General features: G+C 50.1%; 1 protein-coding gene across 6 annotated transcripts in view; it reads left to right on the forward strand.

Moving 5' to 3' along the window:
* The window catches only part of COL13A1 (collagen type XIII alpha 1 chain), a 58,676-nt gene that overhangs the window by 13,214 nt on the left and 20,530 nt on the right, over positions 1–24,932 (forward strand). For 4 of the 6 annotated variants that reach the window (XM_058840960.1, XM_058840957.1, XM_058840962.1 and 1 more), the window contains 18 exons: positions 486–512; positions 1,541–1,567; positions 1,673–1,699; positions 1,953–1,979; positions 4,012–4,068; positions 9,372–9,488; positions 9,942–9,983; positions 10,834–10,860; positions 11,584–11,619; positions 18,944–18,976; positions 19,559–19,585; positions 20,137–20,199; positions 22,003–22,056; positions 23,035–23,121; positions 23,593–23,646; positions 23,856–23,900; positions 24,475–24,543; positions 24,835–24,858. In XM_058840960.1, coding sequence (XP_058696943.1) covers positions 486–512; positions 1,541–1,567; positions 1,673–1,699; positions 1,953–1,979; positions 4,012–4,068; positions 9,372–9,488; positions 9,942–9,983; positions 10,834–10,860; positions 11,584–11,619; positions 18,944–18,976; positions 19,559–19,585; positions 20,137–20,199; positions 22,003–22,056; positions 23,035–23,121; positions 23,593–23,646; positions 23,856–23,900; positions 24,475–24,543; positions 24,835–24,858 — 843 coding nt within the window. The remainder of the gene's footprint in view (positions 1–485; positions 513–1,540; positions 1,568–1,672; positions 1,700–1,952; positions 1,980–4,011; positions 4,069–9,371; positions 9,489–9,941; positions 9,984–10,833; positions 10,861–11,583; positions 11,620–18,943; positions 18,977–19,558; positions 19,586–20,136; positions 20,200–22,002; positions 22,057–23,034; positions 23,122–23,592; positions 23,647–23,855; positions 23,901–24,474; positions 24,544–24,834; positions 24,859–24,932) is intronic. The other 2 variants (XM_058840961.1, XM_058840959.1) reach the window with 2 other exon arrangements.

Below are 24,932 nucleotides of genomic sequence, written 5' to 3' on the forward strand. Positions count from 1 at the left end.
AGCCTTAGCAGGCACTCCCACCCAGAATCAGACAGGCAGAGCAGATCCCTGAGGTATCAGCCCTCTGCCTTGCTGCTGTGTTGAGAAGAGCTGCAGTACAGGAGGGAAGGATCCTAAAGACCTCTGTGAGGCCTCCATGCTGTCCTTAGAGATTTGCAGTAGAAGCTCAAGTTCTTCCCATCCTTCAGAGAGCTGGGAGCAAACGAGCTACTTCTCTGTGAACCCCATGGACATGAAACCTCTAGCTCCATGCAGCAGCCATGTGGCCAGGTTCCCCACCACACTCCTCCAGTGCTGGAACACACCTCTGGCTTCTCATTTCCTGCAGCAGGACCCTGTTTTTGCCATGAACTTCACCCCCAAGAAGGATGCAGCTTTCTTGTTCTGCTCTGGGCACACACACTTCACTCAGCAGAAGCTGTTAGATCAAGATTAGTGAGAGTCTGCAGTGGCCAAAGCTGATGTGTGTTTCCTTTCTTTTTCAGGGCCATCCTGGACAGAAGGGAGAGATGGTAAAAATACATATATTTGTCTGTGGGCGATGGGTTGGTTTGCAATGATGCTGTGCCTCAGCTGGAAACAAGCTCATGGGCAGGGTAGCAATCTTAGCTCAGCTGATGCACTAGCTGCATCCCTAATTCTGTAACTGCATAATAGCAGTGCCGGGATGCATGCCTGTAATTTTTGCATTATGGCTATCACATTCATCATGTCACAGCAGCAACTCTCTAGTTAGGCATGGGATGTGTTTTCCTTGCAGTTAGCAATTATGTTCTTTAAATATATTCTGGGAGCTGACATTTTTCGTGGTTGGCCTCATAGGACAAGTAAAAGTTGATGGAAAGATTTCTGAAAACCCATCTGGCAGCTTTCAACTTATCTAACAACAACCACAAAAAGCATATTTTTTGGATTAAATGTGGTTCCCCCCCACCCCCTTGAAGCTCTGTTTCATATGTGCATCATACAAAAACGCTTTGGGTTGAAAATTATAAACTTAGACTGCACTTTATGGAAGCCCAATGCTGTCTTGTTCCTCTTGACATCTCTGATGATGAAATCCCAAGTATGAGTATGTCAAGAGAGAGGCTCTGTAGGCACCTTCGTTCACTAAAGTGTTGAATGTTTTCTTCTGCTAATTCTGTAATTCTGTTTTTTGGGCCTGAGTGTCAGTGTAGCCCTCTGGCAAGCACATGTTGAAGATCCCCATCCCCACTCCCCTGTTGCTCAATCCTAGCTCAGGCTTCAGTCCTGGATGCTTCTGGTTCCATCCCAGCGCTGTCAGCTGAGGTCCTGGGAACAATAAGGGTGTGTTTTCCTGATGATTTTTCCCCCTCTCCTTTTAATATTTCTCCCCCGTGGTACAGCCAGAGCATGTGTGCATTTTCACTCCTCCAGAGTAACAAAGGGAACCCAGATCTCTCTTGGGAATTTTCTTCACAGCTGTATTTAAAAGCTCAGTTTTTCGCCTGCTCCATACTCTGTCTTTTTGTCACTGTAAATGGAAAACCATCCCATTAAATTCTGTGTTTCTTTAAAGGGTGCTGCAGGTCCCAGGGGACAACCTGTAAGTATCTCATCCCTATCCTATCTCTCCCCTAATCCCTTTCCCCTTGCATTCACTGAACTCCTTCATTTACTGAGGCCTTTTTTGATCACTTTTCTTTTATAGGGACCCCCAGGACAAAAAGGAGAGAAGGTAATTTCAGTGGGGGCCTTGTTAAAAATTGAAAGAGAGGAAGGGACTTGGTGCTGCTTGATCTGACTGTGGGTGTGAAGAGCAGAGGGCTTAGGGGGTCAGGGCCAGGAGGCAGAGTGCAGACTGGCATAACTGCACTGAGTTTGATACAGTCAAAATGATTTACACCTTCTGGATCTGACCCTGTGTGCCTATTTTGGCCGCCTCTGTTTGTGGTTTAAACTCTTTCCTTTTTAATCCCCTTCTTTCACAGGGTCAGTGTGCAGAGTACCCGCACAGGGTAAGTCATTAGCGTTATTATCCTCTGTCCCGTGCCTTCCTGCATGTTAATCCTCCTGCGTTTGAATGGCTTTTTGTTGGAAGTAGAGATCGTTTCATTAAGGAGATGCGTCATCTGGGCCCCCAGGGCAGTGCTGGGCTGATTGATGTGTTTCACAGAAAAGCAGCAGATAAGGTTTTCCAGGAGGGATGTTGGTTCTCCCGTCTGTTCCTGCCCACCGGAGCTGACCCCTAGATAGCTGCTGTCAGTTCTGCTTCCTGGAGACCCCCCTGTGCTTTGTGCTGGAGAGGGGAAGGTCCAGGTCCTCGCCCCAAAACCCAGTGAGACCTGAGGGTTCTGAAGGATTAGAGGTCACCCACCCACCATGCCTTGAGCTGCTGCCTTGGCTCTGTGCTGCTTCCACAGCCTCTGCTCGGGTTGTGTGGCCGGGAGCAGCGTGGGGTTTGAAGAGCCGGGGTAAACTCCATCAACATTCCTCCCTTTTCCTTCTCCCTCATCCTGGTGTCATCCCTGCACAGAGACAAGGGCAAGAGTTATTGCTCCCTGCCTGAGGGTAACCCTGCACCCCCTGGCCATGGTGCTCTGTCAGGTCCCCAGCCTGCTGGTCCCCATGCTGGTCCCCAGGACTTTCTGCCTGCAAGGAAGAGGCTGAGCGGGAGGGTCGATGCCAGCAAATGTTTAATGAAAGCCAGGATGTTGCCCCACCTGCCCCTTCGTCTTGGCCTGGCCAGCATGTGCTGCAGCCAAGAGTGGAGAGAGAACATCATGGTATTTGAAGGGATTTAACCAGTTCTAAAAACAACCAGAGTGCTGAAAATCCACTGGAAATGCATTGGAACGACATCATATGAAGTGGCTGGAATTTGTAATCTGGGTGTACAGGGAGACAAGCTTAAGAGCTTTCTGTTTATTTTTGATGGGTCTCTGGATAATCAGCTGGGCTCTGGTCCCGGGCCCGGAGGGAGCAGGGTTGGAGCCTGGGGAGAGAGCTGGGCTGGCAGCAAGGGGAGAAGGGGGCCGTGGGTAAGTGCCAGTCCCCCGTGCAGTAACAGCCGCTCAGCTGTGTTTATTTAGTGAGCCGGATCACTAGATTGTTATGTTAAAAAGAAGCCAACAACACTGGTCACCCAAGCAGTGTCCTGAGTTCCTGTTACAGCCCTTGGCTCTGACTGTCCTCAGCGCTCAAGGTGAAAAGCAGTGGCAGGACCTAAAGCAACTCCACTGGAAAGGGAGCTGGTGCATCCCTGGAAATAGCCTGGCTCAGGCCTGGGGGCAGAGGTGCACTGGTTTGGTGGGCCAGGGTTGTAGGGTGAGTGATGAGCTGCAGGGCTGTGACAGCGGGAAAGGGGTGGGAACGAAGCCTCACATCCTGGCAGTGTTTCCTTGCCTCTCATGGAGATACTTTTGGTCTCACGAGGCACCAAGCTCAGCATTATAAAAAGCCCATGAGTTGTTCAAGGCTGAGACATGCTCACGGGAAGGGTGACTGTCCTCAGATCAACTCAAGGACAGGCTGTCCTGAGCTGCAAGTTCAGGGAGCCAGAGGCACAGACCAGCCAGCAGAGGTGCAGTTCTCTTTCTTTCTCCCTGAATGAAAATTAGGATGGGCCTTGTTGCAGAAAGGAGACACTGCTGACCGAATTGCAATTTATTCTTGCTTTTCTGTTTGACAAGGTTCTTTATCAGATGTTCTGGGTGAGGAAATGAAAACCAGCATCCTGACAACCCGGGGATGTTGTTTCAGTTTTGTTTCATATTTGTTTTCTTAGGAAGGAAATACAAGGTTAGGATATGAGCCTTGGCTCTTGTTGTAGTTTCCTATTTTTTTGTCTGTGTGAGTCTGTGTGGCCTGTGCTGCTGTGAGGGATGAGCCCACACCTTGGGGCTGCCCATTCAGGGTGAGAGGGCCACTCAAGCTGCTTCAAAGTGCCACTCAGGGATTTGGGGGGGACCAACCATGCTGTTTTTGCTCTCAGAAATGCTGTCTGTGTCACTGACCCCGTTTGTCTGATGTGTGTTCACTGTTCCCCAGGAATACCTAAGTACCACACTTGCAGCCCTGCGCTCTAACCAGATCCTTACGCTGAAGGTTTGTGGGGAGCGGTCTGAAGGGACCCAGTTCTGATGCAAAGGCTCAAGGGTGCAGATCCAGTATTGCACACTGCCTTCTGAAAAAAACTTCCCTCTAGAACACAGAGGGGGCAGGGCAGGAGCTGGGTGGAAGTGCCTTCAGATTTCTTCTCTAAATTTCCCACTTGCACCTGAATCCATTGTAGGGTCTTGTCTTGCCTGTTTTCAGGACTGGTTCTCTCCATTGTCATCCTTTCCAGCATCCTCCCTCAGCTTCCCTGTAAGCTGTATAATATTTAAGATACCCTTGAGTAGCCAGGCAAAGCCAGCTTAGCTGGCTCTCCTGAGCTAAGGGGCCTCCTGCACTGTCTTTTAGAAAGGGGAGGTTTGCCTGGGGATAAAATCAGCCCAGCTGAATTTCCAGCAGCGCTGCTTTTGGAGTGATAGCTTGTGGCTGTCTGCATCAGTGCATTTGAACACAACCACCTGATCATGATGCTGCAAAATTGGGTTACCACTGCTCTTTGCAACAGGACTGGATCCTTGCTTTCACTGCACACATGAAGAACAGTGTTTAAAGGGAATAAAATGTGCTGCTTGGAAGTGTATGTTTTCTGTGGTGGGACACCTGTGGGCACACCTCTGAGATCTGAGAGCACAGCTCACGTGGGGAAATGTCACACGTGAGCATGTTTTTGTGCCCAAGCACAGAAAGGCTCTCTCACTTCTCCCTGTGTAAATCAAGAGCAGCTTCAATGGAAAACTGATAGGAACAGGAAAGTAGATCAGGCCAGAGCAGCATTCCTGGGCCTGGAGCCGGCATGGTGGGTGCCAGGGTGACAGCAGCATGCATGCAAGTGGAAACTGGATACAGCAAAAGGATGAACAAATGCTCCTGAGCTTTAGTGCATTTGATTTCTGTGTGTCCGGGTCAGCTTTGTGCCCTGAGGCAGCATTCCTGGCTATAAGCAGTCAGAAGGTGATGATACTGTTGAGCAAGGAAAAACAAAGCACAGGCTGCCAAGGCAATGCCCTGCTTAGGTGTCCAGCTCCAAGGCTTGGTTTTCTCCCTTGTCCATGGTGGTTGTGTCTGCCAAGTGCAGTGAACCTGGCCAGGACCTCTGTGCTGACCCCAGCTAGCCTTTCTCCACTCCCCTCCACACCTGGAAGAAGGGTGACACATGGAGATACGCTGCATTTCTAGTAAGAGAAATAGAAAACTGCACTTGCAAAACTTTGAGGAAACGGCGATTCTGATAGTTGCCTGAAATATGATGATGAGAAGTTAAGAGAAACTTAAGAGAAAAGGAGTCCCATCACTGGCACCCTAGCAGAGCCAGTGAGGGGATGTTCTTGCAGTGAGCACTTCCTCAGGAGATCAGCAGAGCTGGGTCAAAAATCGCCTGGGCAAGTTGTATTTCCGAGCAGAGGAAGCTGTGAGAGCTCTGTGAGGTGGGAGCATTGGGGTGGTGAGTGGGCACCCCACGCTGCCAGGCTGGCACCTGGTGCCTGTGAGCAGCACGGAGGAGCTCAGAGGTCTGCCAGCAGGTACCCGCCCCGCGCCGCTCTCACGCCGGGCTCTATTCTCATGGCAATCTCTCTGTTCCCCTCTTCTCTGTTCTCTCCCCTGGCTTCTCTCTGACTCTCGGTGCCCTAATGGCCTCCTTTGCCCTGTGACCTTCTGGTTTGATCTTCTTCAGCTGTTGCCTCTCCTCAATTCAGTGCGCCTGGCTCCACCTCCGGTCATAAAGAGACGCACTTTCCAGGTAGACTTCTCCTCCTTGTTGCCTGTTTCTGAGCTTATCCCAATGCTTGCCATTAATCAGCTTGCTACCTGTCTTTCTTCCCCTACAGAGGGCTTTCCAAGAGTTTCAGGCAGAGCTGAGAGACTTTCTTTAAATCGGAGGAGATCTTTGATGTGATAATGTTGCTAAAAAGAAATGCAGTGAAGCCAGTTTTTTGAACTAATAGAAATGGGCCATGAAGCTGTTCTTGGGGCTGTCGACAAGCAGCCTCCTCCCTTAAGGAGTCAGTTCCTGCATATTCAATCTCCAGAAGAGGTTGGAAGCCTCTTGCTGAAATACATCAAATGTCTGTGAAATTTAACTGAGATGAATGAATAGGCAAACGCTTCTTCTAAGGGCTAGTCTAGTCTGAGGCACTTGGGGAAATGTGTTTAAATAAGCTCTTAGAATGGTTTCATTAAATTGCATTAAATCTTTGTATAAACACATTTATTTTGGTTTCCAGGGCCATAATTCATGTTTAGTTTATTTTGGGAATGAATTAATAAAGTGAATTATGAATAGTGAATAAGAGTGTCCATAGTTCATAGTCAGAGTTCATGTGGCTTTTAATGAGCCCACTTTACGCTCCCTCATTCCATCAGTCGGGATTAGCTTTCCTGTGTGGACAAACTGCTGCAATTACCCTGCTCAAGTGTGCTGGGCACTCTCTATTAAATGGCTGGGTTTTGTCACCCTCCTGCCTGTCTAGACAGTTGGATGGTGCAGGGAACTTCAGGATGCAGGAGAGGTGCCTGGTCCTTGCCCAGCGCTGGACAAACCCTGACCTTACCACTTGAGCCCGTGGTTTCAGCTCAGTTTCTATCGATTCAGCATTTGCACCACACAGAGCCCCATGGATTGCGCTGTTTGCCCTTCAAAGTGACAGTCTGGAGAGCCAGGCCAAGGACTGACCTCTTGGGAAGGCTTTGAAAGCTGAAGTTCCTCTCCAGGATGAAGTGGGAAACTTGAATAGCTGCCCTACATCCTGTCGTCAGCCAGGGCTGCAAATTCCCTCTGTCCGCAGAGGAAAACTTCACCGGAGAGTTTTGCCATGATCTGTTTTGCCTTTGCCGCATTCATTCTCTAAATGCAACGGGGCGTGGTCTGCTCCTCCAGATCTGCCAGCACCAGGCAATTCCAGGAGCCCAGCTTATGAATACTAAGAAAAAAAAGTGAGGCTGCAAAATGGGTGTTAGCACCAGCTCCTGCAAGAGAGGAAAACCCTGCTGCTAGCTCTGAGCACATCAGCAGGAGTGCTTTGCCCAAGGGCTGGGGCTTAGCTGAGGCATGGGCTGAGGGGTCCTCCCTGAGGAGGCTGAGCAAGCATTGCATTGCTGGGGTGCAGTCAGGGTGGCTGGCTGGTGCTTAAAAGAACTGAAAAATAGTTCCAGTCGACAGCTAAAAATATAGAATGACAACTGAGGAAAATGACACCTGATCTCCCACTTACTGTGTCCACTTACTGTATCAACTTACTGTCCATTTAGCTCTGTGGGGGTCCTTTTGTGCTGAACACTTTAATGAGAATATAATGATGTGGCACTAGCACTTGGTGTGTTTAGGGATCTGCAAGGATGGGCACTTGCCTAGACAAAGTCTGCTGTGCCCAAGACAGCAAAGTGACAGCAAACAGGACTTTGGGTGAGCTCCTTCCAGCCACTCCCTGTGCTGGGGCAGGGCTCCTGCTCTGCCCAGCTCCCTGTCCCCTACCAGCACCCCATTCCAGCACCCCATTCCAGCACCGTGCTGCACTTCAGTGCCCTAAATTTGGAGCACGGACTGGGCTGGCAGAGAGCAGCTGAAGTGTGGCTAGAGGAGGAGAGCTGAAGTGAGATGGGCAAAGCCCCCTTTGCCTTCCCATGGTGCACCCATGTTGGGGGTGATGTAAGATGTAGTGGGAGGAAAGTCTTTGAAGCTGGAATGAGATGTCAAGGCAAGAGGAAATAGAGAAATGTATTCCAGTGTCCTCCCAACATCTTCATTAGATCCAAATTACCTTCCATATTTAAAAGCATATTTAAAAGACCATTCACAGGACAGTTGAATAGCACTGAGTATGGAGGAAAAGGAAGCTTAGGAAAGAACCTGCATTCCCTTGCAAGGGCCAAAGGATGAATGAAGATGCACTTTAAAAATGGGGATAAGCAAGGGCACCCCTCCTGCCTGGCCCAGCAGGCTTCCCAGCGTGGGCTGCGGGTTGGGCGGTGAGGCACAGGAAAAGGGCTGTTGCTCCACATATGACCGAGCTTCTCATGAGCCTGGCCCATGTGTTGGAAATTTTCTTTTAAATAGAGCTCGTGGCAGAAAGGATGAAATTTGCAGCTTACTACTTTCATTTATCATTCTAAATAAAGCAAACATCCCTGTATGTTTTACTAAAGGCAGCCAGGATAAACAGTGTGCTTGGTAGGAACACAGGAGACAGATTTCATGCGTTTTCCTCCAGTGTATGAGGTTGTAGAGAGGATAAATGCAATGGAGACCAAATTGCACAGCCACTGACTATTAATTGAGAAACAGCCATGTTTGGTTTCTAGCTTCCTGTGGATCCACCAAGGAAAGATTTTCAGATTTAAATTGGATCACTAGCAGTAGGCAGTCATGGTATTTTATCTAGGGAGGTGAGCCTAATAAGCAAATAGCTTAGCATGGGGTGCCACAGTGCCCTAGGAGCTCGCTGGATTCATCAATTATAGATAATCAGTCTGCTATTCAAATGTGGTGCTTCCAACCCACTGTCTCCTCAGTGCCGCTCGGTGCCACGTCCAGGTCCCTTGGGCCAGATGACATTGCTGAGGCATGAGCCACAGCCACCAAATGGCTACTGAGGGGCCTGGGGAGGAGCTGGCTCAAACAGCTCCATTTCCAAGAGCTGAGAATGGCAGGTGGCTCAGCATGCACTGCCTTGTTAAATCTCAGAAAAACAGGCTCTGCCTGGTGTACGTGGGCCTGCCTTGGGTGGGCTCCAGGAATGCCATGATGATCTTGTTATTTTCTTTTGGGTTTGTGGCATTTCTACTTTTGGTCCTTGGCAAAACAGAGGGATTTGTTGTTGTCCAACAAATATAGTATGGGGGAAAAACAGGCTGAGGTAAGACACTGTGGCTCTGCCTGGAAGTGCCAGTGTTGTCATGGGAGGCTTTGCTTCACATGTGACTGTCAAGTGCTTTGGAAAGCCTCCTCAGAGATTTGAGAGATGTTGGTCTTTGACACATAAATTTTACTTGACTGGCTCAATGAAGAAAAAGATCTCTTTGGATTGCTCTGTCATCACTAGAGCCCTTTAGAAGGGAGCTCTGACCAGGTGACCTCAGATGTCTTTGCCAACCACTGGGTGCTGGCTCCTGCTTCCCAGGCAGCCCAGCTGTCCTCGGCAGGGCTCTCCATCACTCTTGGAAACTTCTCCTGGCAGTAACCCGGGACTTGCTTCTATCTCCTCTGTTTCAGTCAGGCTGGCCTGCCTCTGGCCCTTAGGGTGGTGGTGGTGGTAGGGGTTTTCTCTGCCTGCTGGTAACTCTTCTTTTCCAAACTGCAGGGTGAACAAGGACAAGCGGGGATCCAAGGTCCCCCAGGGCCCCCTGGTCCGCCAGGGCCTGCTGGACCAGCCGGACCCGAAGGAATCCCAGGACGTCCTGGGCCAATTGGACCCCCTGTAAGTCCTTACCAAACCCCAAATCCTTCTGTTTCCTCGTGCCCTAGGGCACAGACTGTTTCCTCTGGCTTCTGCTGCTTCTAGGGAAGCTGAGGTAGCCACGGAAAGGAGGCTTGCAGAGAATGTGCATGTGTGGAGAGGAAGAAGTTCTGGGGAAGGAGGGCAGTGGGAGGGGAGGCAGAGATGTGAACTGGGCACTGCTGCTATCTGGACTCACAGTGTGTGACACCAGGCTCATTTCCTCCTCCTCAGCCCCTGCAGATGGCCCTGGGGAGGAAGTAACACATGAGGTGTAATTGTGGTGCTCCCTGCCACCGCTTTGAAGTCCTATCCCTGTCCTAGCAAGCAGCCGAGGAGGGTGGGAACAGAAGCAGCATTTATAAAATACTACCATTGCTGAATGGCAGGGCAGAGGACAGAAAATGCTGCTAATGTGCCTCTCTCTTGCAACAGGGCAGAGCGGGAGAACCTGGAAAACCTGGCAGAGATGGAAAGGTGGGCACCAGAAACCAGCTCCGTTCCTGGGAGCTGCAGGGGCAAACATGGCATGCTGGCTGGGGAATGAAGGGAGCTTCCATCTCAAAGGGTTTTCAAGGCCTGCTAGCAGGACAAGCAAGTCTTGTTCCTGGAGGCAAATCCACACATGATCCAGGGGTCAGGGATCCTACAAGCATCCTCATTTCTCTGTGAGAGATCTTCATATCTCTCTGAGGAGCCAAGGACAGGATGGCTAAACACCTGAATTGACAAAGCAGGCAACATCAAGGGTGGTATAGGCATCAGAGCATATTTAGAGTAGCTTTCCTTTCCTGCCTGCTCACAGGCAGCTCCTGCATAGATATTTTGTTTATTTATATTTACACACACACATATGTCTGGTATGCTTCATGGTTCATATCAGGTAAATTGTTTGGTTATTTCTCATTTAAAGACACAAGTGGTTTGTTTGTTAATATATTCTCTCTGTTTAGCTTGCCAGAGGAAGCTGCAAATGCCTGATTTACTGCAGAGCTGCAGTGGGCTGGGGACAAGTTCCCCAAGCAAGCCAGAGAAACATAAAAGATTCTGGAGCATAATGCATAAGGCAAAGCAGGTTTTTAGTCTTCAGATTCAGCAAGGACAAACCTGGGGGGATGGAGCACTATGGGCATTAATTCATTTGGCTGTATGGACTATGGACTAAGGTATCTACATGAAGAATAGATTGGGGATGTTTGAGCTCACCAGTGTGAATCTCGAAGGGGTGTTTCAAATCAAGCCAGCCAGAATCCCCCCCCCATCACCCTGCTGTCCATTTAATGTCTACTCTTTCCAACCCCAGTGTCTGTTTTGATTTTATCCACAGGGCTTACCTGGGCCTCCTGGACCAAAGGTGAGACCTCTCACCTCACTTTAGAGGTGTAGAAAGATGATGAACAGAGATGGACTCTCTTGAGGAGGACAGATGTGTACATTTTGATGGATGGAGGAGGGGTAAAAGAGGTTACATCAAATAGCTGAGAAAGATTCCTGACCCAGCTCAGCATTGCCTCTGGGGCCCAGCCCCTGTGCTGACTCATGGGTTTTGTCCAGGCCACACGTCTGAGCTGCATCTCCACTGAGCCAGGCACGCCTCATCAGCCCATCTTGCAAAATTGTTTGCCACACACAGCTTTATTGGCTCCTGCCATTCTCAAAGCATTTCCCAGCGCTTCAGGAATGGATTTTGCAATGCTATTGTTAACTCTGCCACGGTTTCCCATTTATTCACTTGCCAAAGTGCGAGGGAGGGGGTGGTTGTTGTTGTTTTTCAGCTGCAGCCACCCAACCTAATTTGTTTTTATCTGAGATATATGTAGCCAGGGTGAGGAGATAGGAACCATGGAGCTGGGGCACAGAGCTGACACGTCTTACCTGTCTGCCAGGGCTTTCCTGCCAGGGCTCAGCCCAGTGTGGGTAATGCTGACCTGTGGGTCTGAAGGGGCAGGAGCTCAGTGGAATCACTCTGAGCAAAAGGCAAACTTTCCCCATGGAATGTTCTCAGCATCCTCAGGGAAAAGGGCAGAGCTTTGTTCCTCTCAGGCCAAGCCTCACTTTGTCTTTTTGCCTTTTGCAGGGAGACGCTGGGATTCAGGGATACCCTGGCAGAAAGGTAAGGGAGGGAAGCTCCGGTGTTGTTAAATGAATTCAGTGCACTGATGCTTTGTGGAATCATGGCTGAAAATCTGTGGACTGTGCTGGAGCCTCCTGTGGAGCTCTGCTCCTGCTGGGTCTGCAACAGGCCCACAAATTCCCTGCTGTCACCTGTGTAAAGAGATCCTGGGCCCAGAGTTATCTTTAACTCTGCAGCAGCTACGGAACAAATGTCTCCCTGCATGTGTGTGCCTCTCCACACCCACTTCCAGGCTGAAATGCATTTCTTGTGCACCCAGACCCATATGGGAGGCTTGAAAGGGCCAAATCCCTGGCTGCTGCTCTCTGGGATACAAGAAAGAGTCAATCCTGCTCTGGGTTAAAAGGCAGAAACCGGCAGTGCCCGAATGCCTTCAGCAGCAGCTGATTAACAGCAGGGTTGTCAAGCCCTGAGGGCGTAATGAAGAGACAGAAAGAGAGACAGGGGAAAGACACAGAGGAAGATCAAACAGGAGAGAGAGAATGAAGAGATACTGCTAAAGAGATGTCAGCTGGAGAAGGGGAAGGTGAATGTTCCCAGAAGGAAGGAATCCTGTGTCCCCTGTTATCTCCAGGTTGCTTTATGGGTGCTCTGCAAGCAAAATGGCAAGACCTGAGAGCTTTTTAATTAGCTCTGTATAAACTGAGAAGTTTTTGTTATGTCAGGAAGTGGAAATTATAGCCCCTGCAGACCACAGCCCACTCTTGCAGACAGACACAATTTATTGCCCCTTCTCCCGGTGAGCCGTCGGATTTTCCATTAGGAGCCCATCCTGTTCTGTGTGCGCAGGGCGGGCGGCTCTCGCAGCGACCTCACAGCGAGGGCCTCTCCTACCAGCTCCTCTTACATGAAACAACTTGTCTGGTTAATTCACTTCCCAGCAAAAAGCCCACACTGGTCTTGGAAGGATGAGCCCAAGGCTGTGACCTTTCTCTGGGAAAGCCAGAAGGAATGGATGAATGTAGGGGACCAAATCCTAAAGGGAAGGGAAGGCTAAATGTTGGGGAAAGCTGTTAACTCAGATATGATGTAGGATACGGGACCGCTCCCTTCACACGTTTCATACACTGAATATCTCTCTTGATGCAGAGTGGTGCTCCTCTCCCACACACCCAGGGGTAGGGTGGTGTGTGTGGGACATCCCTTTCACACCTCTGCCAACCTTTCTGGCAACCCACAGCTCCTTTCTTGCTGCTGCGTTTGCTTCTTCCGCTGCTCTCTTTCTTCTCTTCCTCAGGGTGAGGTGGGCGAGTCAGGCCTGCCCGGTGCCCGCGGCCTCCCTGGAGCCTCAGGCCCCAAGGTAACCCTGAAACTCGAGTCAGTGGGGGCACCTCTCAGGGGCAGATATGTGGCACAAGCCTGTCCTAAAGGGATGTCAAAGGCCAGGGGTTGCAGACAGTTCTCTAGAGCCTGGAATGCACCATGTAGACAGGAACACTGGCTCCTGTGTGAAGGATCTGGGCAATTGTTAGCCAAGGTGATCCCGTGCTGTCCTGAACACAGTTCCCCATTAAGGAATGAAACCAACCCAGCCTGTAGAGGCTTTTGGACCAGAGCTGTGAAAATGAGGGTACTCTGGACCATGAAATGTTTTATTGGTTTCTATACCCTTATCATGTAGAAAAGTGTTAGTACGGGCAACGTCCAGCATCCACTCTGAGGACTAAACTGCCTTTGCACTCCCTACGAGGGGAGGGCTGCAGCCAGTGCTTGACTGGTACCACATGAGGAGAACCCGAGTGCTGGGGTTGCTTTTGTCACACCCCTCTTTTTGCTGCTTTCTCTTTGTCTCTTGTTAAAATTGAACTGCTTGCTTGGTTTCCCCTTATGTTCACTGTCCCTCTCTGTTTCCCCCCTTTCTCTCTCCTTTGCTGGGCAGGGTGAAAAAGGGGATGCTGGCATAAAGGTAGGCTTGACAAATACGTTTTTCTAATGCACAGTAGATCACCTGGGAGATGCTGCTCCTTGGGCTGATGGATTGTAAGGGGAAGTTGGGTCCAAGGCAGCTCTGTGGGGTATTTGATGGAGTACACATCTGTGCTCTGATTAACCACAGACAGGCACTCTGAGCTCGGGCAATAAACGCAGCCTTTATCCGTTCCGTGGAATTCGATTCTTACCAAAGGCATTTCTCTGACTATGAGACTTTCTGGTGATTTGTTACATCTCCCTATTTGATGGGCTAGGTTGGGGTTTCCTCATAAAATCTGGTTAGCTGACGCATCAAATCCACTCAAACTCCGCGATTCAGGCTGAGGTTTGGCACCAGCTTTTCTGTCTGTTTCTGGACACTTTTTACAGGCTCATATGGTCTCTGCCCAGATGTTATCTATTTGACTGAAATTTACTGGACCCATATATTTAAAGTATATTACTCAATGCAGACTGTGCTTAAAACATTACAACATTGGCAAGTGTTCATGGCAGTCAGAGCACTGACTGTGTCATGCCATACATCTTAGACACCGTGAGGAAAGACTGGTCCTGTAATATTTGGAAAGGCATTAACAGTGACACGTACATCTCAAGTATTTAGTGTGTGGCATGCAGCTCATTTATCTTGCAGTACATACACTTTCTATATCTTTTCCATCTGGGTTTGAAACTGTTTGAAAAGAGAAAAGGCCCCTTCGGAGCTCACCAAGGATGTGTTACTTGGAGTTTAAAGAAATGTTCTTTGGGAATGCAGGCTCTGGGTTCATAGCTGGACAGAGCAGCAGTGATTGTCTTCCTACAAGAAAGCAACACCTCAGAAATACAAGAGTGCAGGTAGAGCCCAGGGGTTCCCTGTGTCCCTCTCCACATCAGTGTAATTCTATCAAGCACAAAGGTATTGCTCCTGTTTGCTGTGGTGTGAACGAAGGTGGAATTGCACCCAGAACTGATAGGTTTTGAGGGCTTGGAGTTTGCTGCTCTCTCCACAGCAGGTCTGCTCCCATTAAGCTGAACTGGAAGACTGAAGTCAGAGTGTGGTCTGGGAGGGAGAAAAGGCTGAAAGGAGAAGCTGTGTTTTGTCCTTGTTTAAAGTCCCACGTTTCACCTACTTTGCTCATGCCCGTGTACAAGGACTAGCCAGCTCTTCACATGGGTTCTGGCAAAGGGGAAGTCTTCAGGTATTGCAGGCATGTCTCAGGGTCATCCAGAGGCTGAGAACCTCCCCTGACTTGGGGTCACCCTGGAGACAAGGTCTTGCTACTTGGCCCTTTATTTATCCCTTGTTCACCCTACTTCAGGAAGAGCGGAGATGAAACCCACCACACTTATTGTGATACTAAATGGCAGCTCCAAAGGGGCAAAAATCCCCAGCCCCAAAGCAGCAGCTTCTTTCACATACAGGCTATAGTTTGTTACTGTCAAGGTCACTTTTTTCTTGACTTCCTTTCTTTTTGCTCAGAGGAGTTGAAAGGGAAGTGCAGGCACGTTCTTAAATCAGCAGCCAGACCTCACCCAGTAGCAGCTCCTGAGCATCCAACAGCATGTGCATTTGTTGTCTTTGGAAATTGGTTTTTCTGTTGTCCTCCCACCTAGGAGGATTGATTGGGATTCTGGAAGACTTTGAATCTTCCAACTTTGAATCCAATTGCCTGGACTAGATTGTACCTTCTCTTTGCGTTGGGGAGCCCTGGACAAACACTATAATTCATAGGTTAGCTGCAGTGACCAATTTTGCGTGGAATATCACTGTTTTGGCTGGCAGTGAAGAGCATCCCTGTCCCAAAGAGGTTTCCTAGTATCACACAAACCCCTTGCTCATTTAATCATCTCTCCCCACCCAGTGGCAGGTGCAGCGCAACCTAAATGGTCTCTCAGCTGTTTGTTTTTTTTTTCATTTTCTGTGGCAACCATTTGTACTTTGATCATGTAAGGACCTAAATCTGTGTCTCTTGAAGGTCATTAAGCAGTGACTGTGGTCACTGGGCCACTTTAAAGAGCGTTTGACTCAGTGCCCCTAGCCTGTCACATTCAGCTCCACTGGTTTTGTTTTTTCCCTCAAAGATTCATAGGATAAGGCTTTTTCTCATGCTCTGAGGAAGGAGCCATAAAGTGCCCACAGCCTTTCTCAATAACCCCCTGATAATTTGCCTCTCACAGCAAACAGCAGAAAGGAAGGGTGCCTGCTTTAATTGGCAGCTGATGAGCTGATCAGCGTGAGGCATCATTGGCACCCAGCGGGGATGAAGCTGCTCACACCAGGTAGAGGAGAGGTGTAGCCTAACTCTTCCAGAGGCATGCGGGAGAGGCTTCCTAAATCAACGTGAAGCTCAGGAGAGCTGGGAGATGCTCCTGGCTGCCTTCCTGAAGCCCCCTGGGATGTTTTGCTGGATGTTTTGCCTTTTGTACCCAGCTCCTGCCTTGGCTGCGGCGTTTTAGTGCCGCTTTTGGTGCCTTGGCTACGGCACCGTGCAGCTCCGAGGGCACCGAGGGATCACAAAGGGAGCGGCCCAGCGGGACCTCGCTGTGCCACAATGCCTTTCAAGCACTTAAGGGTTTAAAGATGTTCTGGAGAGTTGTTTTTCTGCGTTTCTTTCTCTTCTTCAGTGGCGCAGTGTCACGTTTGGTGCTGCCCTCTGCGATGAGCCCGAGTGTGATCCCGCCGGTGCCGGGGGCTGTGCCGGGGTCACCGGGAGCGCAGCGGAGGGAGGTGGCTCGGAGCTGTCCCTGCGGGGGTCACCGTGCTCCCTCTCACCGAGGGGGCTTTGCTTTTGCAGGGTGAAATAATTAGGCAGCTCTGCAGGCGAGTAGTTTTTCCAGGAAAGTCTCTTGGAAGGGGAATTACTGTCCCAGGCTGGGCTGCCCTATGGGGATGGTCTCTGCGAGCAGGGTGGGTGTCTCCCAGCAGAAAGCAGCGGTCTTCCCTGCTGGGTCTCACTTAAAAAAGACAGGGAAGGAGAGAGAGAGACAGATCCACGCTCTCCAGTACAAAGTATTCCTAATTATTGCTTTACTTTTCTTACTGCTGAAAATAGGGTAGTTAAGTAGGCTGTGTAGGGCAGGAGGTGCCTGCACTAGGTTATGTGTGTTATGATATTAGAAGGTATTTTACAAAATACAGTTCACAGGGTGCTGTAATTACAAAAAGTTCTTTTTTAAAAAAAGCATAGATGTATATCCCTGCTAAATAGCCCTTCCAAGCGAGGATTAAACACCCACAACAAAATGACAGCATCAGTATACAGATTGCCTGAAGATGTTTTATTTTCCAGTTATCAGCAGACAAAATTCAGGCTAGCAGCACAAGGCAATCCTTGGATTCTCTGTCTCTCCAAATAGGTTTGTTCATCCCAGAGCTGCTGCAGGCTGAGTGCCTCCCTGTGCCCTACAGCATGCTGTGACATGGCATGTGGCACTCCAGTGGGGTCAGTGCTGCTGTGAGGCTTGAGAGGCCCCACTGATGGGAAATGGCCCAGAGAGGGCAATCAGTTTGATGATCACTGGGTGGGGAAACAGTGCCTCACCTCACTCAGGAGGCTTCTTCATCACCTGTGCCCTGGGTTCTCCTCATGGAGCCCTGGGAGGACTCATCTCCTGTCTCTTGCTGTCTTTCTCTGTGTGTCTTGCTCTGCTTCCAGGGGGAGAGAGGCATGCCAGGGCTGCCAGGAAGACATGGCTCTAAGGTACCTTGGAACCAGAGGAGTGACGCTTGTCTGCCCCATCCCACCCGTAGCGCTCGGCTGCCCCTGATGCACAGGCATTTGTGTGTGTGTCTGTGAGCCAGTGACTGTCCTCAGCTGAATTATTTATGCTTCTCAATTGCAAAATACAGGGCCTCATTTTCGAAGGCAGTGGTGGGGGAAGAAGTGTTTTACAGAGCAAATGGCATGCCTGGTCTGGTGCTGGCTTGCAACATCAGGATCTTAATGCTTTATGCCAGTGAGAGCAGCCAGTTGCTGATGTTTGCAGGGAATTGGGGTTTGGTAAATTGGGTTCCCAGGTGACCACTGCAGATGTGTGTTAGCCCAGCTGGGATAAGCAGGGCTGCCCAAGTGGGAACCTGGACTAATGCAGTGTTGAATCAGGGTCAGTGTGTGAGCAGCCCTGCATGTCTGTGGATTGCAGTTCAAGGGTAAATACCAGAAAATAACATGATCTGTGTATGCTGCTGTTGGAAGGCTGAAAAATGAGGAACAGGCATCCCAGGGCTCTGTGAAGGCCTAACCAAAGCCACTTACTGCATGTTATCCCTTTCATGACTCTAGCTCGTATTCTCTAAATTCTACTGACCCCAAGACAGTCTGGAATGCTTTTTCCCCCCATTTATTGCATAGAATCCCTGATCTCCATCTTCTGTCCTTGTGTTTTTTAGCTTTTGTCCCCGATTTCTGTTTCAGAAAGCTGAGAGGTATGATCCTGCTGCTCTCTGGCTCCCCACTCCTCCTTGTTTGAACTTTTCCAAGCTTTTTTCACTTTGAACTTGGTTCCCAGTCCTCCTCACTGCCTCACGTGCTACATCCCAGCCCCTCACATTTCCCAACTTTTAACACCACTTCACTCCCTCCCCTCTCCTTAGTTATCCCTCATTTGCTTTTTTAACTGGACCTTATGTAACCAGGGCCTAACTATTGCTAACACAGGGGATACAGAGATTTCAGAGCAGATGTTTGACAGGGACAACCTGCTGTTTTCATCAGCACTGTCGAGGGAAATGTGGCAGTCCCTGTGGGAGCAGCTGCCTCGGATGGCAGGGCAGCACTCCATGGTCCCGTGGCTGTGGCTTGCCCTGTACTGCAGAGTGACACCTGAATTGTGGTGCTTGGAAGTCTGGTTTTTCCCCTAAGGTGGCTTCAGAGCTCTCCTGGAGACATTTTACTGCAGGGTTTGTCTTCTGTGATAAAAACAGACTGAGAGGGAATAGCAAGGCCAGGGCTCTGGGGTATGAGCTGGCCTTTCTCAGGATGCTCCTGCTGAGGTGTCTGGGCTCAAGCCTTGGAGTGGGGGTTTGGTCCTTGGTCTGTCTTTGCATTCCTCAGTTATTTGACACTGTTCTGCTTGTTGGCCTTTGCTTCACTTGCAGGACTAAAACCGGGGTGGGTGGGGGTGGAAATCTGTTTGTCTTGACTGGGTTGTGCTCACGGTGCCTGCCTTTGGAAGAGCTTTCTGGAACCCAGAGCCACTGCCACAGGTGAATGGCTGCTCAGAGAATGAGGATGTGTGCTGTTACAGCATTACTTCTGAGTTGTGGAAAGGAAAAGATGTGGATTTTTTGCATTTTAAGTTTCACCTGAGTGATGCTGTTTCGTTTTAAAACAAATGTGTGTTGGATTAATTTCAAACGAGGTGTTGCTGTCTTTCCTCTCTCTTCCAGGGTGCTCCTGGGATGGCCGCCGCAGGGATGAAGGTGAGTTTTGCACTGCAGTGCCTCGAGTTGGGCACGGGCTGGAGCTGGGAGAGCTCAAGGTGCTAGAAAATGGTCGGACAGCTCCCACTGATGGGGAATATCAGAACTGCCGTGCCTTTGGCAGAGGTACCAGACCTGTCTCCAGCCTCACCCCTGCTGCTCCCCGGCAGCGAGTCTGGTGAACTCCTATCAGCACAGCTTCCCCCAGCTGCACCCGCAGCCTTGCTCCCCTCCTGTAAAAACAGAGCAGGGAGCGGCAAATTCCTTTGTGCCAGCACATGAATCTTGTCTTGCTCTGTTCTTTTGTACATCTGCAAGTACTTCAAGGTGGTTACTCTGTTCTGTGGAAGCCGTGAGTGAACCTGAGGTTTGGTGGTTTCTTACAGCAGCCTGGGAGCTGGCTAGTGAAGATAAAAGAAGTTCCAGGCACAAAAATACGCAACAGAAGCACTCTTGTGGCTTTAATCAGCAGCTCAAGGCCCCCATAGATGAATATTCTTTTCCCCACTCTGATAGGTCTAGGAGGATTTGTACTCTTCTCCTGGTTTGTCACTCACAATTTTCCCATCTCTTTCTCACCAGGGCGAGCCTGGGACTCCAGGAGAAAAGGTATTCTCAGAAGGTTTTGCTCTGAGCGTGCACTTCTGGTTGGTTTGTGTATTCTTCCCCTCCCTGAGCAGCTGAGGGATGTCTGTGTACTTCCCAGTGCCCAAATCCAGGCCCTGATGGCCACTCTAAGCCAAATGGCAGTAGGATACAGTGATTTCCAAGTGAGAGAGGGACCATACTGCAAGTATTTCCATCCTCCTGCTCATGCTGGTGTCACTGGGAATACCTTCCAGCTGCCTTCCTCCTTCCCTCCCTACTCCCCAAGAGACACAGAGCACACTTGGCTTAGGAAGCAGGTCCCCTCTGCCCCTTCCCTTCTGCCTCCCAGTATTTCTGTGCCCCAGAAGAGTCCCTGCAGAGGAGCATTCCCATCTGAGTGTGAGTTCCCAGGGCAGGCACGGTGTGCTGCTGCCCCATCCCTCTCCATCCCGGAGCAGCCGGTTTGCTTTGGGAGCAGCTGCCTCCTCTTGTTTGAGGCTCGCTGGGTTATGTTACAGCATGTGACAGCCGTATAACAGACACGTTCTCTGTCTCTTTTCTTCCCCACCAAGGGAGATTCTGGAGTCCCAGGGAGGATGGGCCCCCCAGGTTTGCCAGGGAAGAGGGGGCAGCGGGTAGGACATTGCGTGTTTGGGCTGGGTGTCCTGGCAGCGCTGTGTTCCTGCGAGCGGGAGCTGCCGGGGGCCTGCCGTGTGCTGCTTGCGGGGGATTATGTGTCCTTTGCTGGCTCTTGCCCCCTTGGTGAAGTGTGTTTGCGTGTTCCCGCTTGCAGGAGGTGGGGGCTGCTGGCAGGCAGGGCAGCATGAGATGCCTGGGATGTAGTCTTGTCCCGGGAACGATTAAGGACAGTGCCGCATCTCTTGACTCCAGAAATAACACCCTAAACAGGGATTCAGTAATCTGACCTCCTTCCTCAAGAAATCCACTGCTTTGCACCCTAGTTCTGGCAGCACGAGATGTTTTCAGTAGCTCTTATGGACAAGTGTATTCAAAACTGAATGAAAAGTGGGATACCAAGGTGGAATTGGGGATTCACAGAAGCCTGGGACAGGATTGGGAATCATGTATTTACAAAAACCTCCAATGCCAAACCTCTTCCTTGGGTATGAGGTCCTGAAAATGTTTTCCCTCTTTCCAAGGAGAGAAGTGTTAATTTAGCAATGTGCATACTCTGAGGGGGAAAGAAAGCTGGGGGAGGGTTACAGGTGGCTGGAAGCCAAATTACCTTGCAGGAAGGGGTCACTGCACTCTAGAATTGCCTGACAAAAAGATTGCTGCTGGTAGATTATTTTCCAGGAAGCCACCAGTGCATGTCTGTCCCTGGAGCATTGATGCAAGCCCCCTGCATGTCAGATGTGTGCCCTTGAGCTCTGATGAGCAGCAGCAGCCTCTGCAGGCCAGCAGCGTGGCTCCGGGAGAGAGCTGAGCACCTGTGGGGGGAAAGAGGGTTTGAGTTGTTCTGTATAATCTGTACAAGTTGCTGAGTCTTGGAGCTGTGGGGATGGCAGCTAAAAACACACCTTTCTCTGGTGATGCATCTGAAACATCTCTTCAGGGTGACACTTCCAATATCTCTCTGTGTCCTGGCAAAATACAGACTCCCAAACAGGACACTGTACCTGGCAACCATGGGTTTAGCAGCTGGATGGAATGGTCTGAAGACAACTTAACTTCAACATAAAGACCAGTAATTGAACTCCAATATTTAAAATACGGCCCAGGTGTCATGGTGAACTGAGCAAAGCCACTTCACCAAGGGAATGCTGGATGCTCTCCATTGCTCACTGCCTATGGCATCCTCCATGCTCCATGGTGCCTCACACAGCTCAGCCTGCAGCTCTTCAGGCATCATCTTACACCATCAGCTGCTGTCTTTGCCACTTTTGCCACTCCTGCCTTCACTACTCACATGGCCAGTGCGTGTCCCAGAGCTTGGCTGCCAGCTGAGGCGCTGCACTGCTTGGGTTATTTTTTGAGAGCATGATGAGTCTGGGATTTGGAACTAGGGAAGAGGAGCAGGGCATGGAGAAAGTCCTGCACTCCAACTAAAATTCACCCTGGGCGACAGCTTCTTTGGGCATGTGGATCAGGGAAAGCCTGTGCAGAAGAAGTGACAGGGAAAAGTGTTTAGCAGACCAGAGATACAAGGAAGGTGCAAGGGGGGACCCTGGATCCTCTTCCCACTCACCTTGCTTTGGAGAGAAATAGCAATGATGAGCAGAGAGAGTCAAAAGGGTGGGAAAAACATGTAATGTAATGTCTTGAGCTGGTACTGCTCAAGGAGGATGCCTTGTCTGTGCCCAGAATAAAATCCCTAGGGGTGGGAAAGGGGGTGTGAAACCAGGAGCAGCTTTTGCTGCTCCTCCAGGATGGAGAGCCTGCAGAGTCAGTTTTGACCATGTCTGTTTTGCCAACAGGGTGAGAAGGGACGAGCTGGTGACCCTGGGCTTCCTGGACTCCCTGGCCCAAAGGTTTGTCTCTTTCCTGATTTTGACTTTTTTTGGGGGGGGGGCTGCTGTCACCCCTTTTCCTCCCTCCCTCCTGTGCACAGCTCACACATTGTTAGCTGACTGTGGCAGCATGTTCTGCTGAATGTCATGTTCAGACAGGGATGTGAGGGAGGCACACAGGAGATGCCTTTTTGCAGGGCTTGCATGTCCTCATGCATTGAGGGGGAGGTTGTGGTCCTGGGACCAGGACCATGGAATCATGTTCCAGTAGTTCCTCTTTAAAAGCATGACCTCAGATGTAACACGGCATTTCAGCCTCCCTCCTGCTCCAAGATCCATGGGAGATGGGCTTTTGGGGAGCTGCACTGCTGTGCTCTGGGTTGGAGGAGTGCTCAGAGACAACCAGAGCAGGTCAGATAAAGCTAAGCCCTGAAATTGGCTTTTCCCCTGTGCTCTGAGATTTTCAGATAGAAATCACACCTTTCAATCCAGACTTTCACAGGATGTTTTTTCTTTGGGAAAGGGGACAGTGCAGTGAATGCCAGTGGCTGTTTCAGGAAGGGATGAGGGTGTAATGGCAAAGCTTTCCTGTTACTGCCTCCTGCCTGCCCTGTGCAAAGGACATGGTGTGCAGGGCTGAGTGGCTGGTGGCTACAGCTCCAGAGGGAGGCATTCCAAAAGAAGCCATCATCAGCTGGTTTAATCAGCTCAGTTTCAACAGCAGAAGAGCACAGTGTTCCAAGGGAGGATGGGGATGAGGGCTGTCCGTGTTGTGTTGCCCTGTGCAGCTGAAGGGATGAGCTGTGACTGCTGGCAGGGTCCCACAAGGATCCTCAGGCAGGCCCATGCTGTCCTAGTTCCTGGTGTCTCTCTGGGCTATCAAGAGTCCTGCTGATGGACCTTGTCTTGGCTGTGTCTCTCTAAGCCAGTATTTTGGCAAGTGAAATTACAGAGGGGCAGAGTCTGAACTGAGACATGTGGCTTGTTCTTTGCCAACAGGGAGAGAAGGGAATTGCTGAGAATGCTTTGGTGGGAGCTAAAGGAGAACCTGGCCCTCCAGGTCTGCCTGGACCCCCTGGACCAAAGGTGAGTGGTTTTTCCTTCATGGGATTGTGTGTTGTGAGGGACTGCACCCAGCACAAGGTGTGTAGGAAAGAGCAAAGGTTGTATTCATCTGTGCCCACCTCTGATTACCTGCTGGAGGGCTATCAGGTTCTACAGAGTGTTTTAGTACTGTTGTTCTATATGCTGCAGGTGAGAGAGTTTGTGAACTGTTTTTTGAAGGAAAATACCCTTCTTGTGCTCAAATAACTGCCCTGTGAGAATAACTCTGTGAGAAACCAGTCTTAACACTCCCTCTGCACTGGGTGGAACAGAAGGGAGCCTGGTGGACAGTTGTGGCAGGAGATTTGGGCTACCTGAGGAGAAGGGGCACAGGAGGGGTGCTTGGCTGGTGCAGTTCTGCAGTTCTTCCTCCTGGAAATGCGAAGCCAGCAGGGAAGTTGCACCCTCTCAACACAATACAAACCCATCCCCTTCCCTTTCTCTTCCTGTCAGGGAGAAGCTGGTGATGTTGGTCAGCCTGGTGCTGCAGGATCACAGGGAGAAAAGGTACGGAGGGCTCGGAGTTCTGAGCTCTGGGTTCCGAGGTTCAGGAGCTGCAGATTGGTTCCTGTGTGTACAAAACTTAGCTGAAAAGGAGAATTTTAAATCAAGCTGTCTAGCCCAGACTGTTTCAGAGCACCAGCAGAGCATGATTCCTGAAGTTCCAAGAAAGTGAAGGGACAGGCTTTGCTAAAACTGTGATCCTCTTGTTTCAGGGGGAACGTGGTTCACCGGGAGACCAGGGACCCATGGGCCCCAGGGTAGGTGTTCCTTCACTAACCAAGAGTTTTGGCCCTTCACAGGGATAGTGGGACCACACTGACAGTCCAGACTGGGTCTTGCTGTCACTAAAAGTACTCATAGATGGCCAGTGGCTAAGTTTGGGATGGGCTGTTTCTCCACTCCTTACCCTCACCCCTACATTAGAGGAAAAAATTCTCCCAGGCCATCTCAGGGTGGCTCATTCGTAGGATGAGGTGGGTTTGGACATGCCAGTCTGGACTCGGGCCCTTGAGCTACCAGAAAAAGGTGACAAGAGGGTGGGTGCATGCCCACATCCAACAACTGGTCAAACAATCCAGCTCCTGGATTCTGGCCTCAGCTTCATCTCTTCCCAGACAGCCAGCTTTGATGGTCATGACATGGTGATCTGAGTTGGGCTGGCTGCAGTGCTGTAGAATCTCCTGCACTTCAGAGGCTTTCTTTATTAAATGAAAAACTGGACACTCATGAATTGGGCCCCTCTGAGCCCCCTTTTCCAGAGTGAACCACAGCTCTGAGCACCCCGAGGGAAGGGCAGTCCCAGCCCCTGGCTGAAGACCTGGTATTTTGCAGGGCCCCAAAGGAGAGCCTGGGAAGGATGAAATGATGGACTATGATGGGAACATCAGTGAAGCTCTCCAGGTGAGCAGCTGCCCTCCTGTCCTGTGAGGTGACTGCTGGATGCTTTACTATTTCCCACAGACAGGGAACAATGTAGATCTGCTCCCTTGGCAGTAGCAGCAAAAGGAAGCTCTTGGTTGTGCCATAGTCCCCTTCATCCCACACATCACTGCATGCTGTGTTTTTGTAAGCTCCTTACTCATTTGGGTCAGTGTTACATTAGTGGAGAACAAGCCAGCTCCAGGAAAAAGCTTAGTTTTCCAATGTCTGTTTACTTTTCTAATTTTATTTTTTTCACTTTTTTTTCCCTAGGAAATACGAACTTTGGCCTTGATGGTGAGTTCCTGTCTATGCTGAGGGGTTTTCCACAAGTAGCTGTATGTCCATCCTAAGCAGATGGGCTGACAATT

This window comes from Poecile atricapillus, chromosome 6 (assembly GCF_030490865.1).
Source record: "Poecile atricapillus isolate bPoeAtr1 chromosome 6, bPoeAtr1.hap1, whole genome shotgun sequence".
Taxonomy (NCBI): domain Eukaryota; kingdom Metazoa; phylum Chordata; class Aves; order Passeriformes; family Paridae; genus Poecile; species Poecile atricapillus.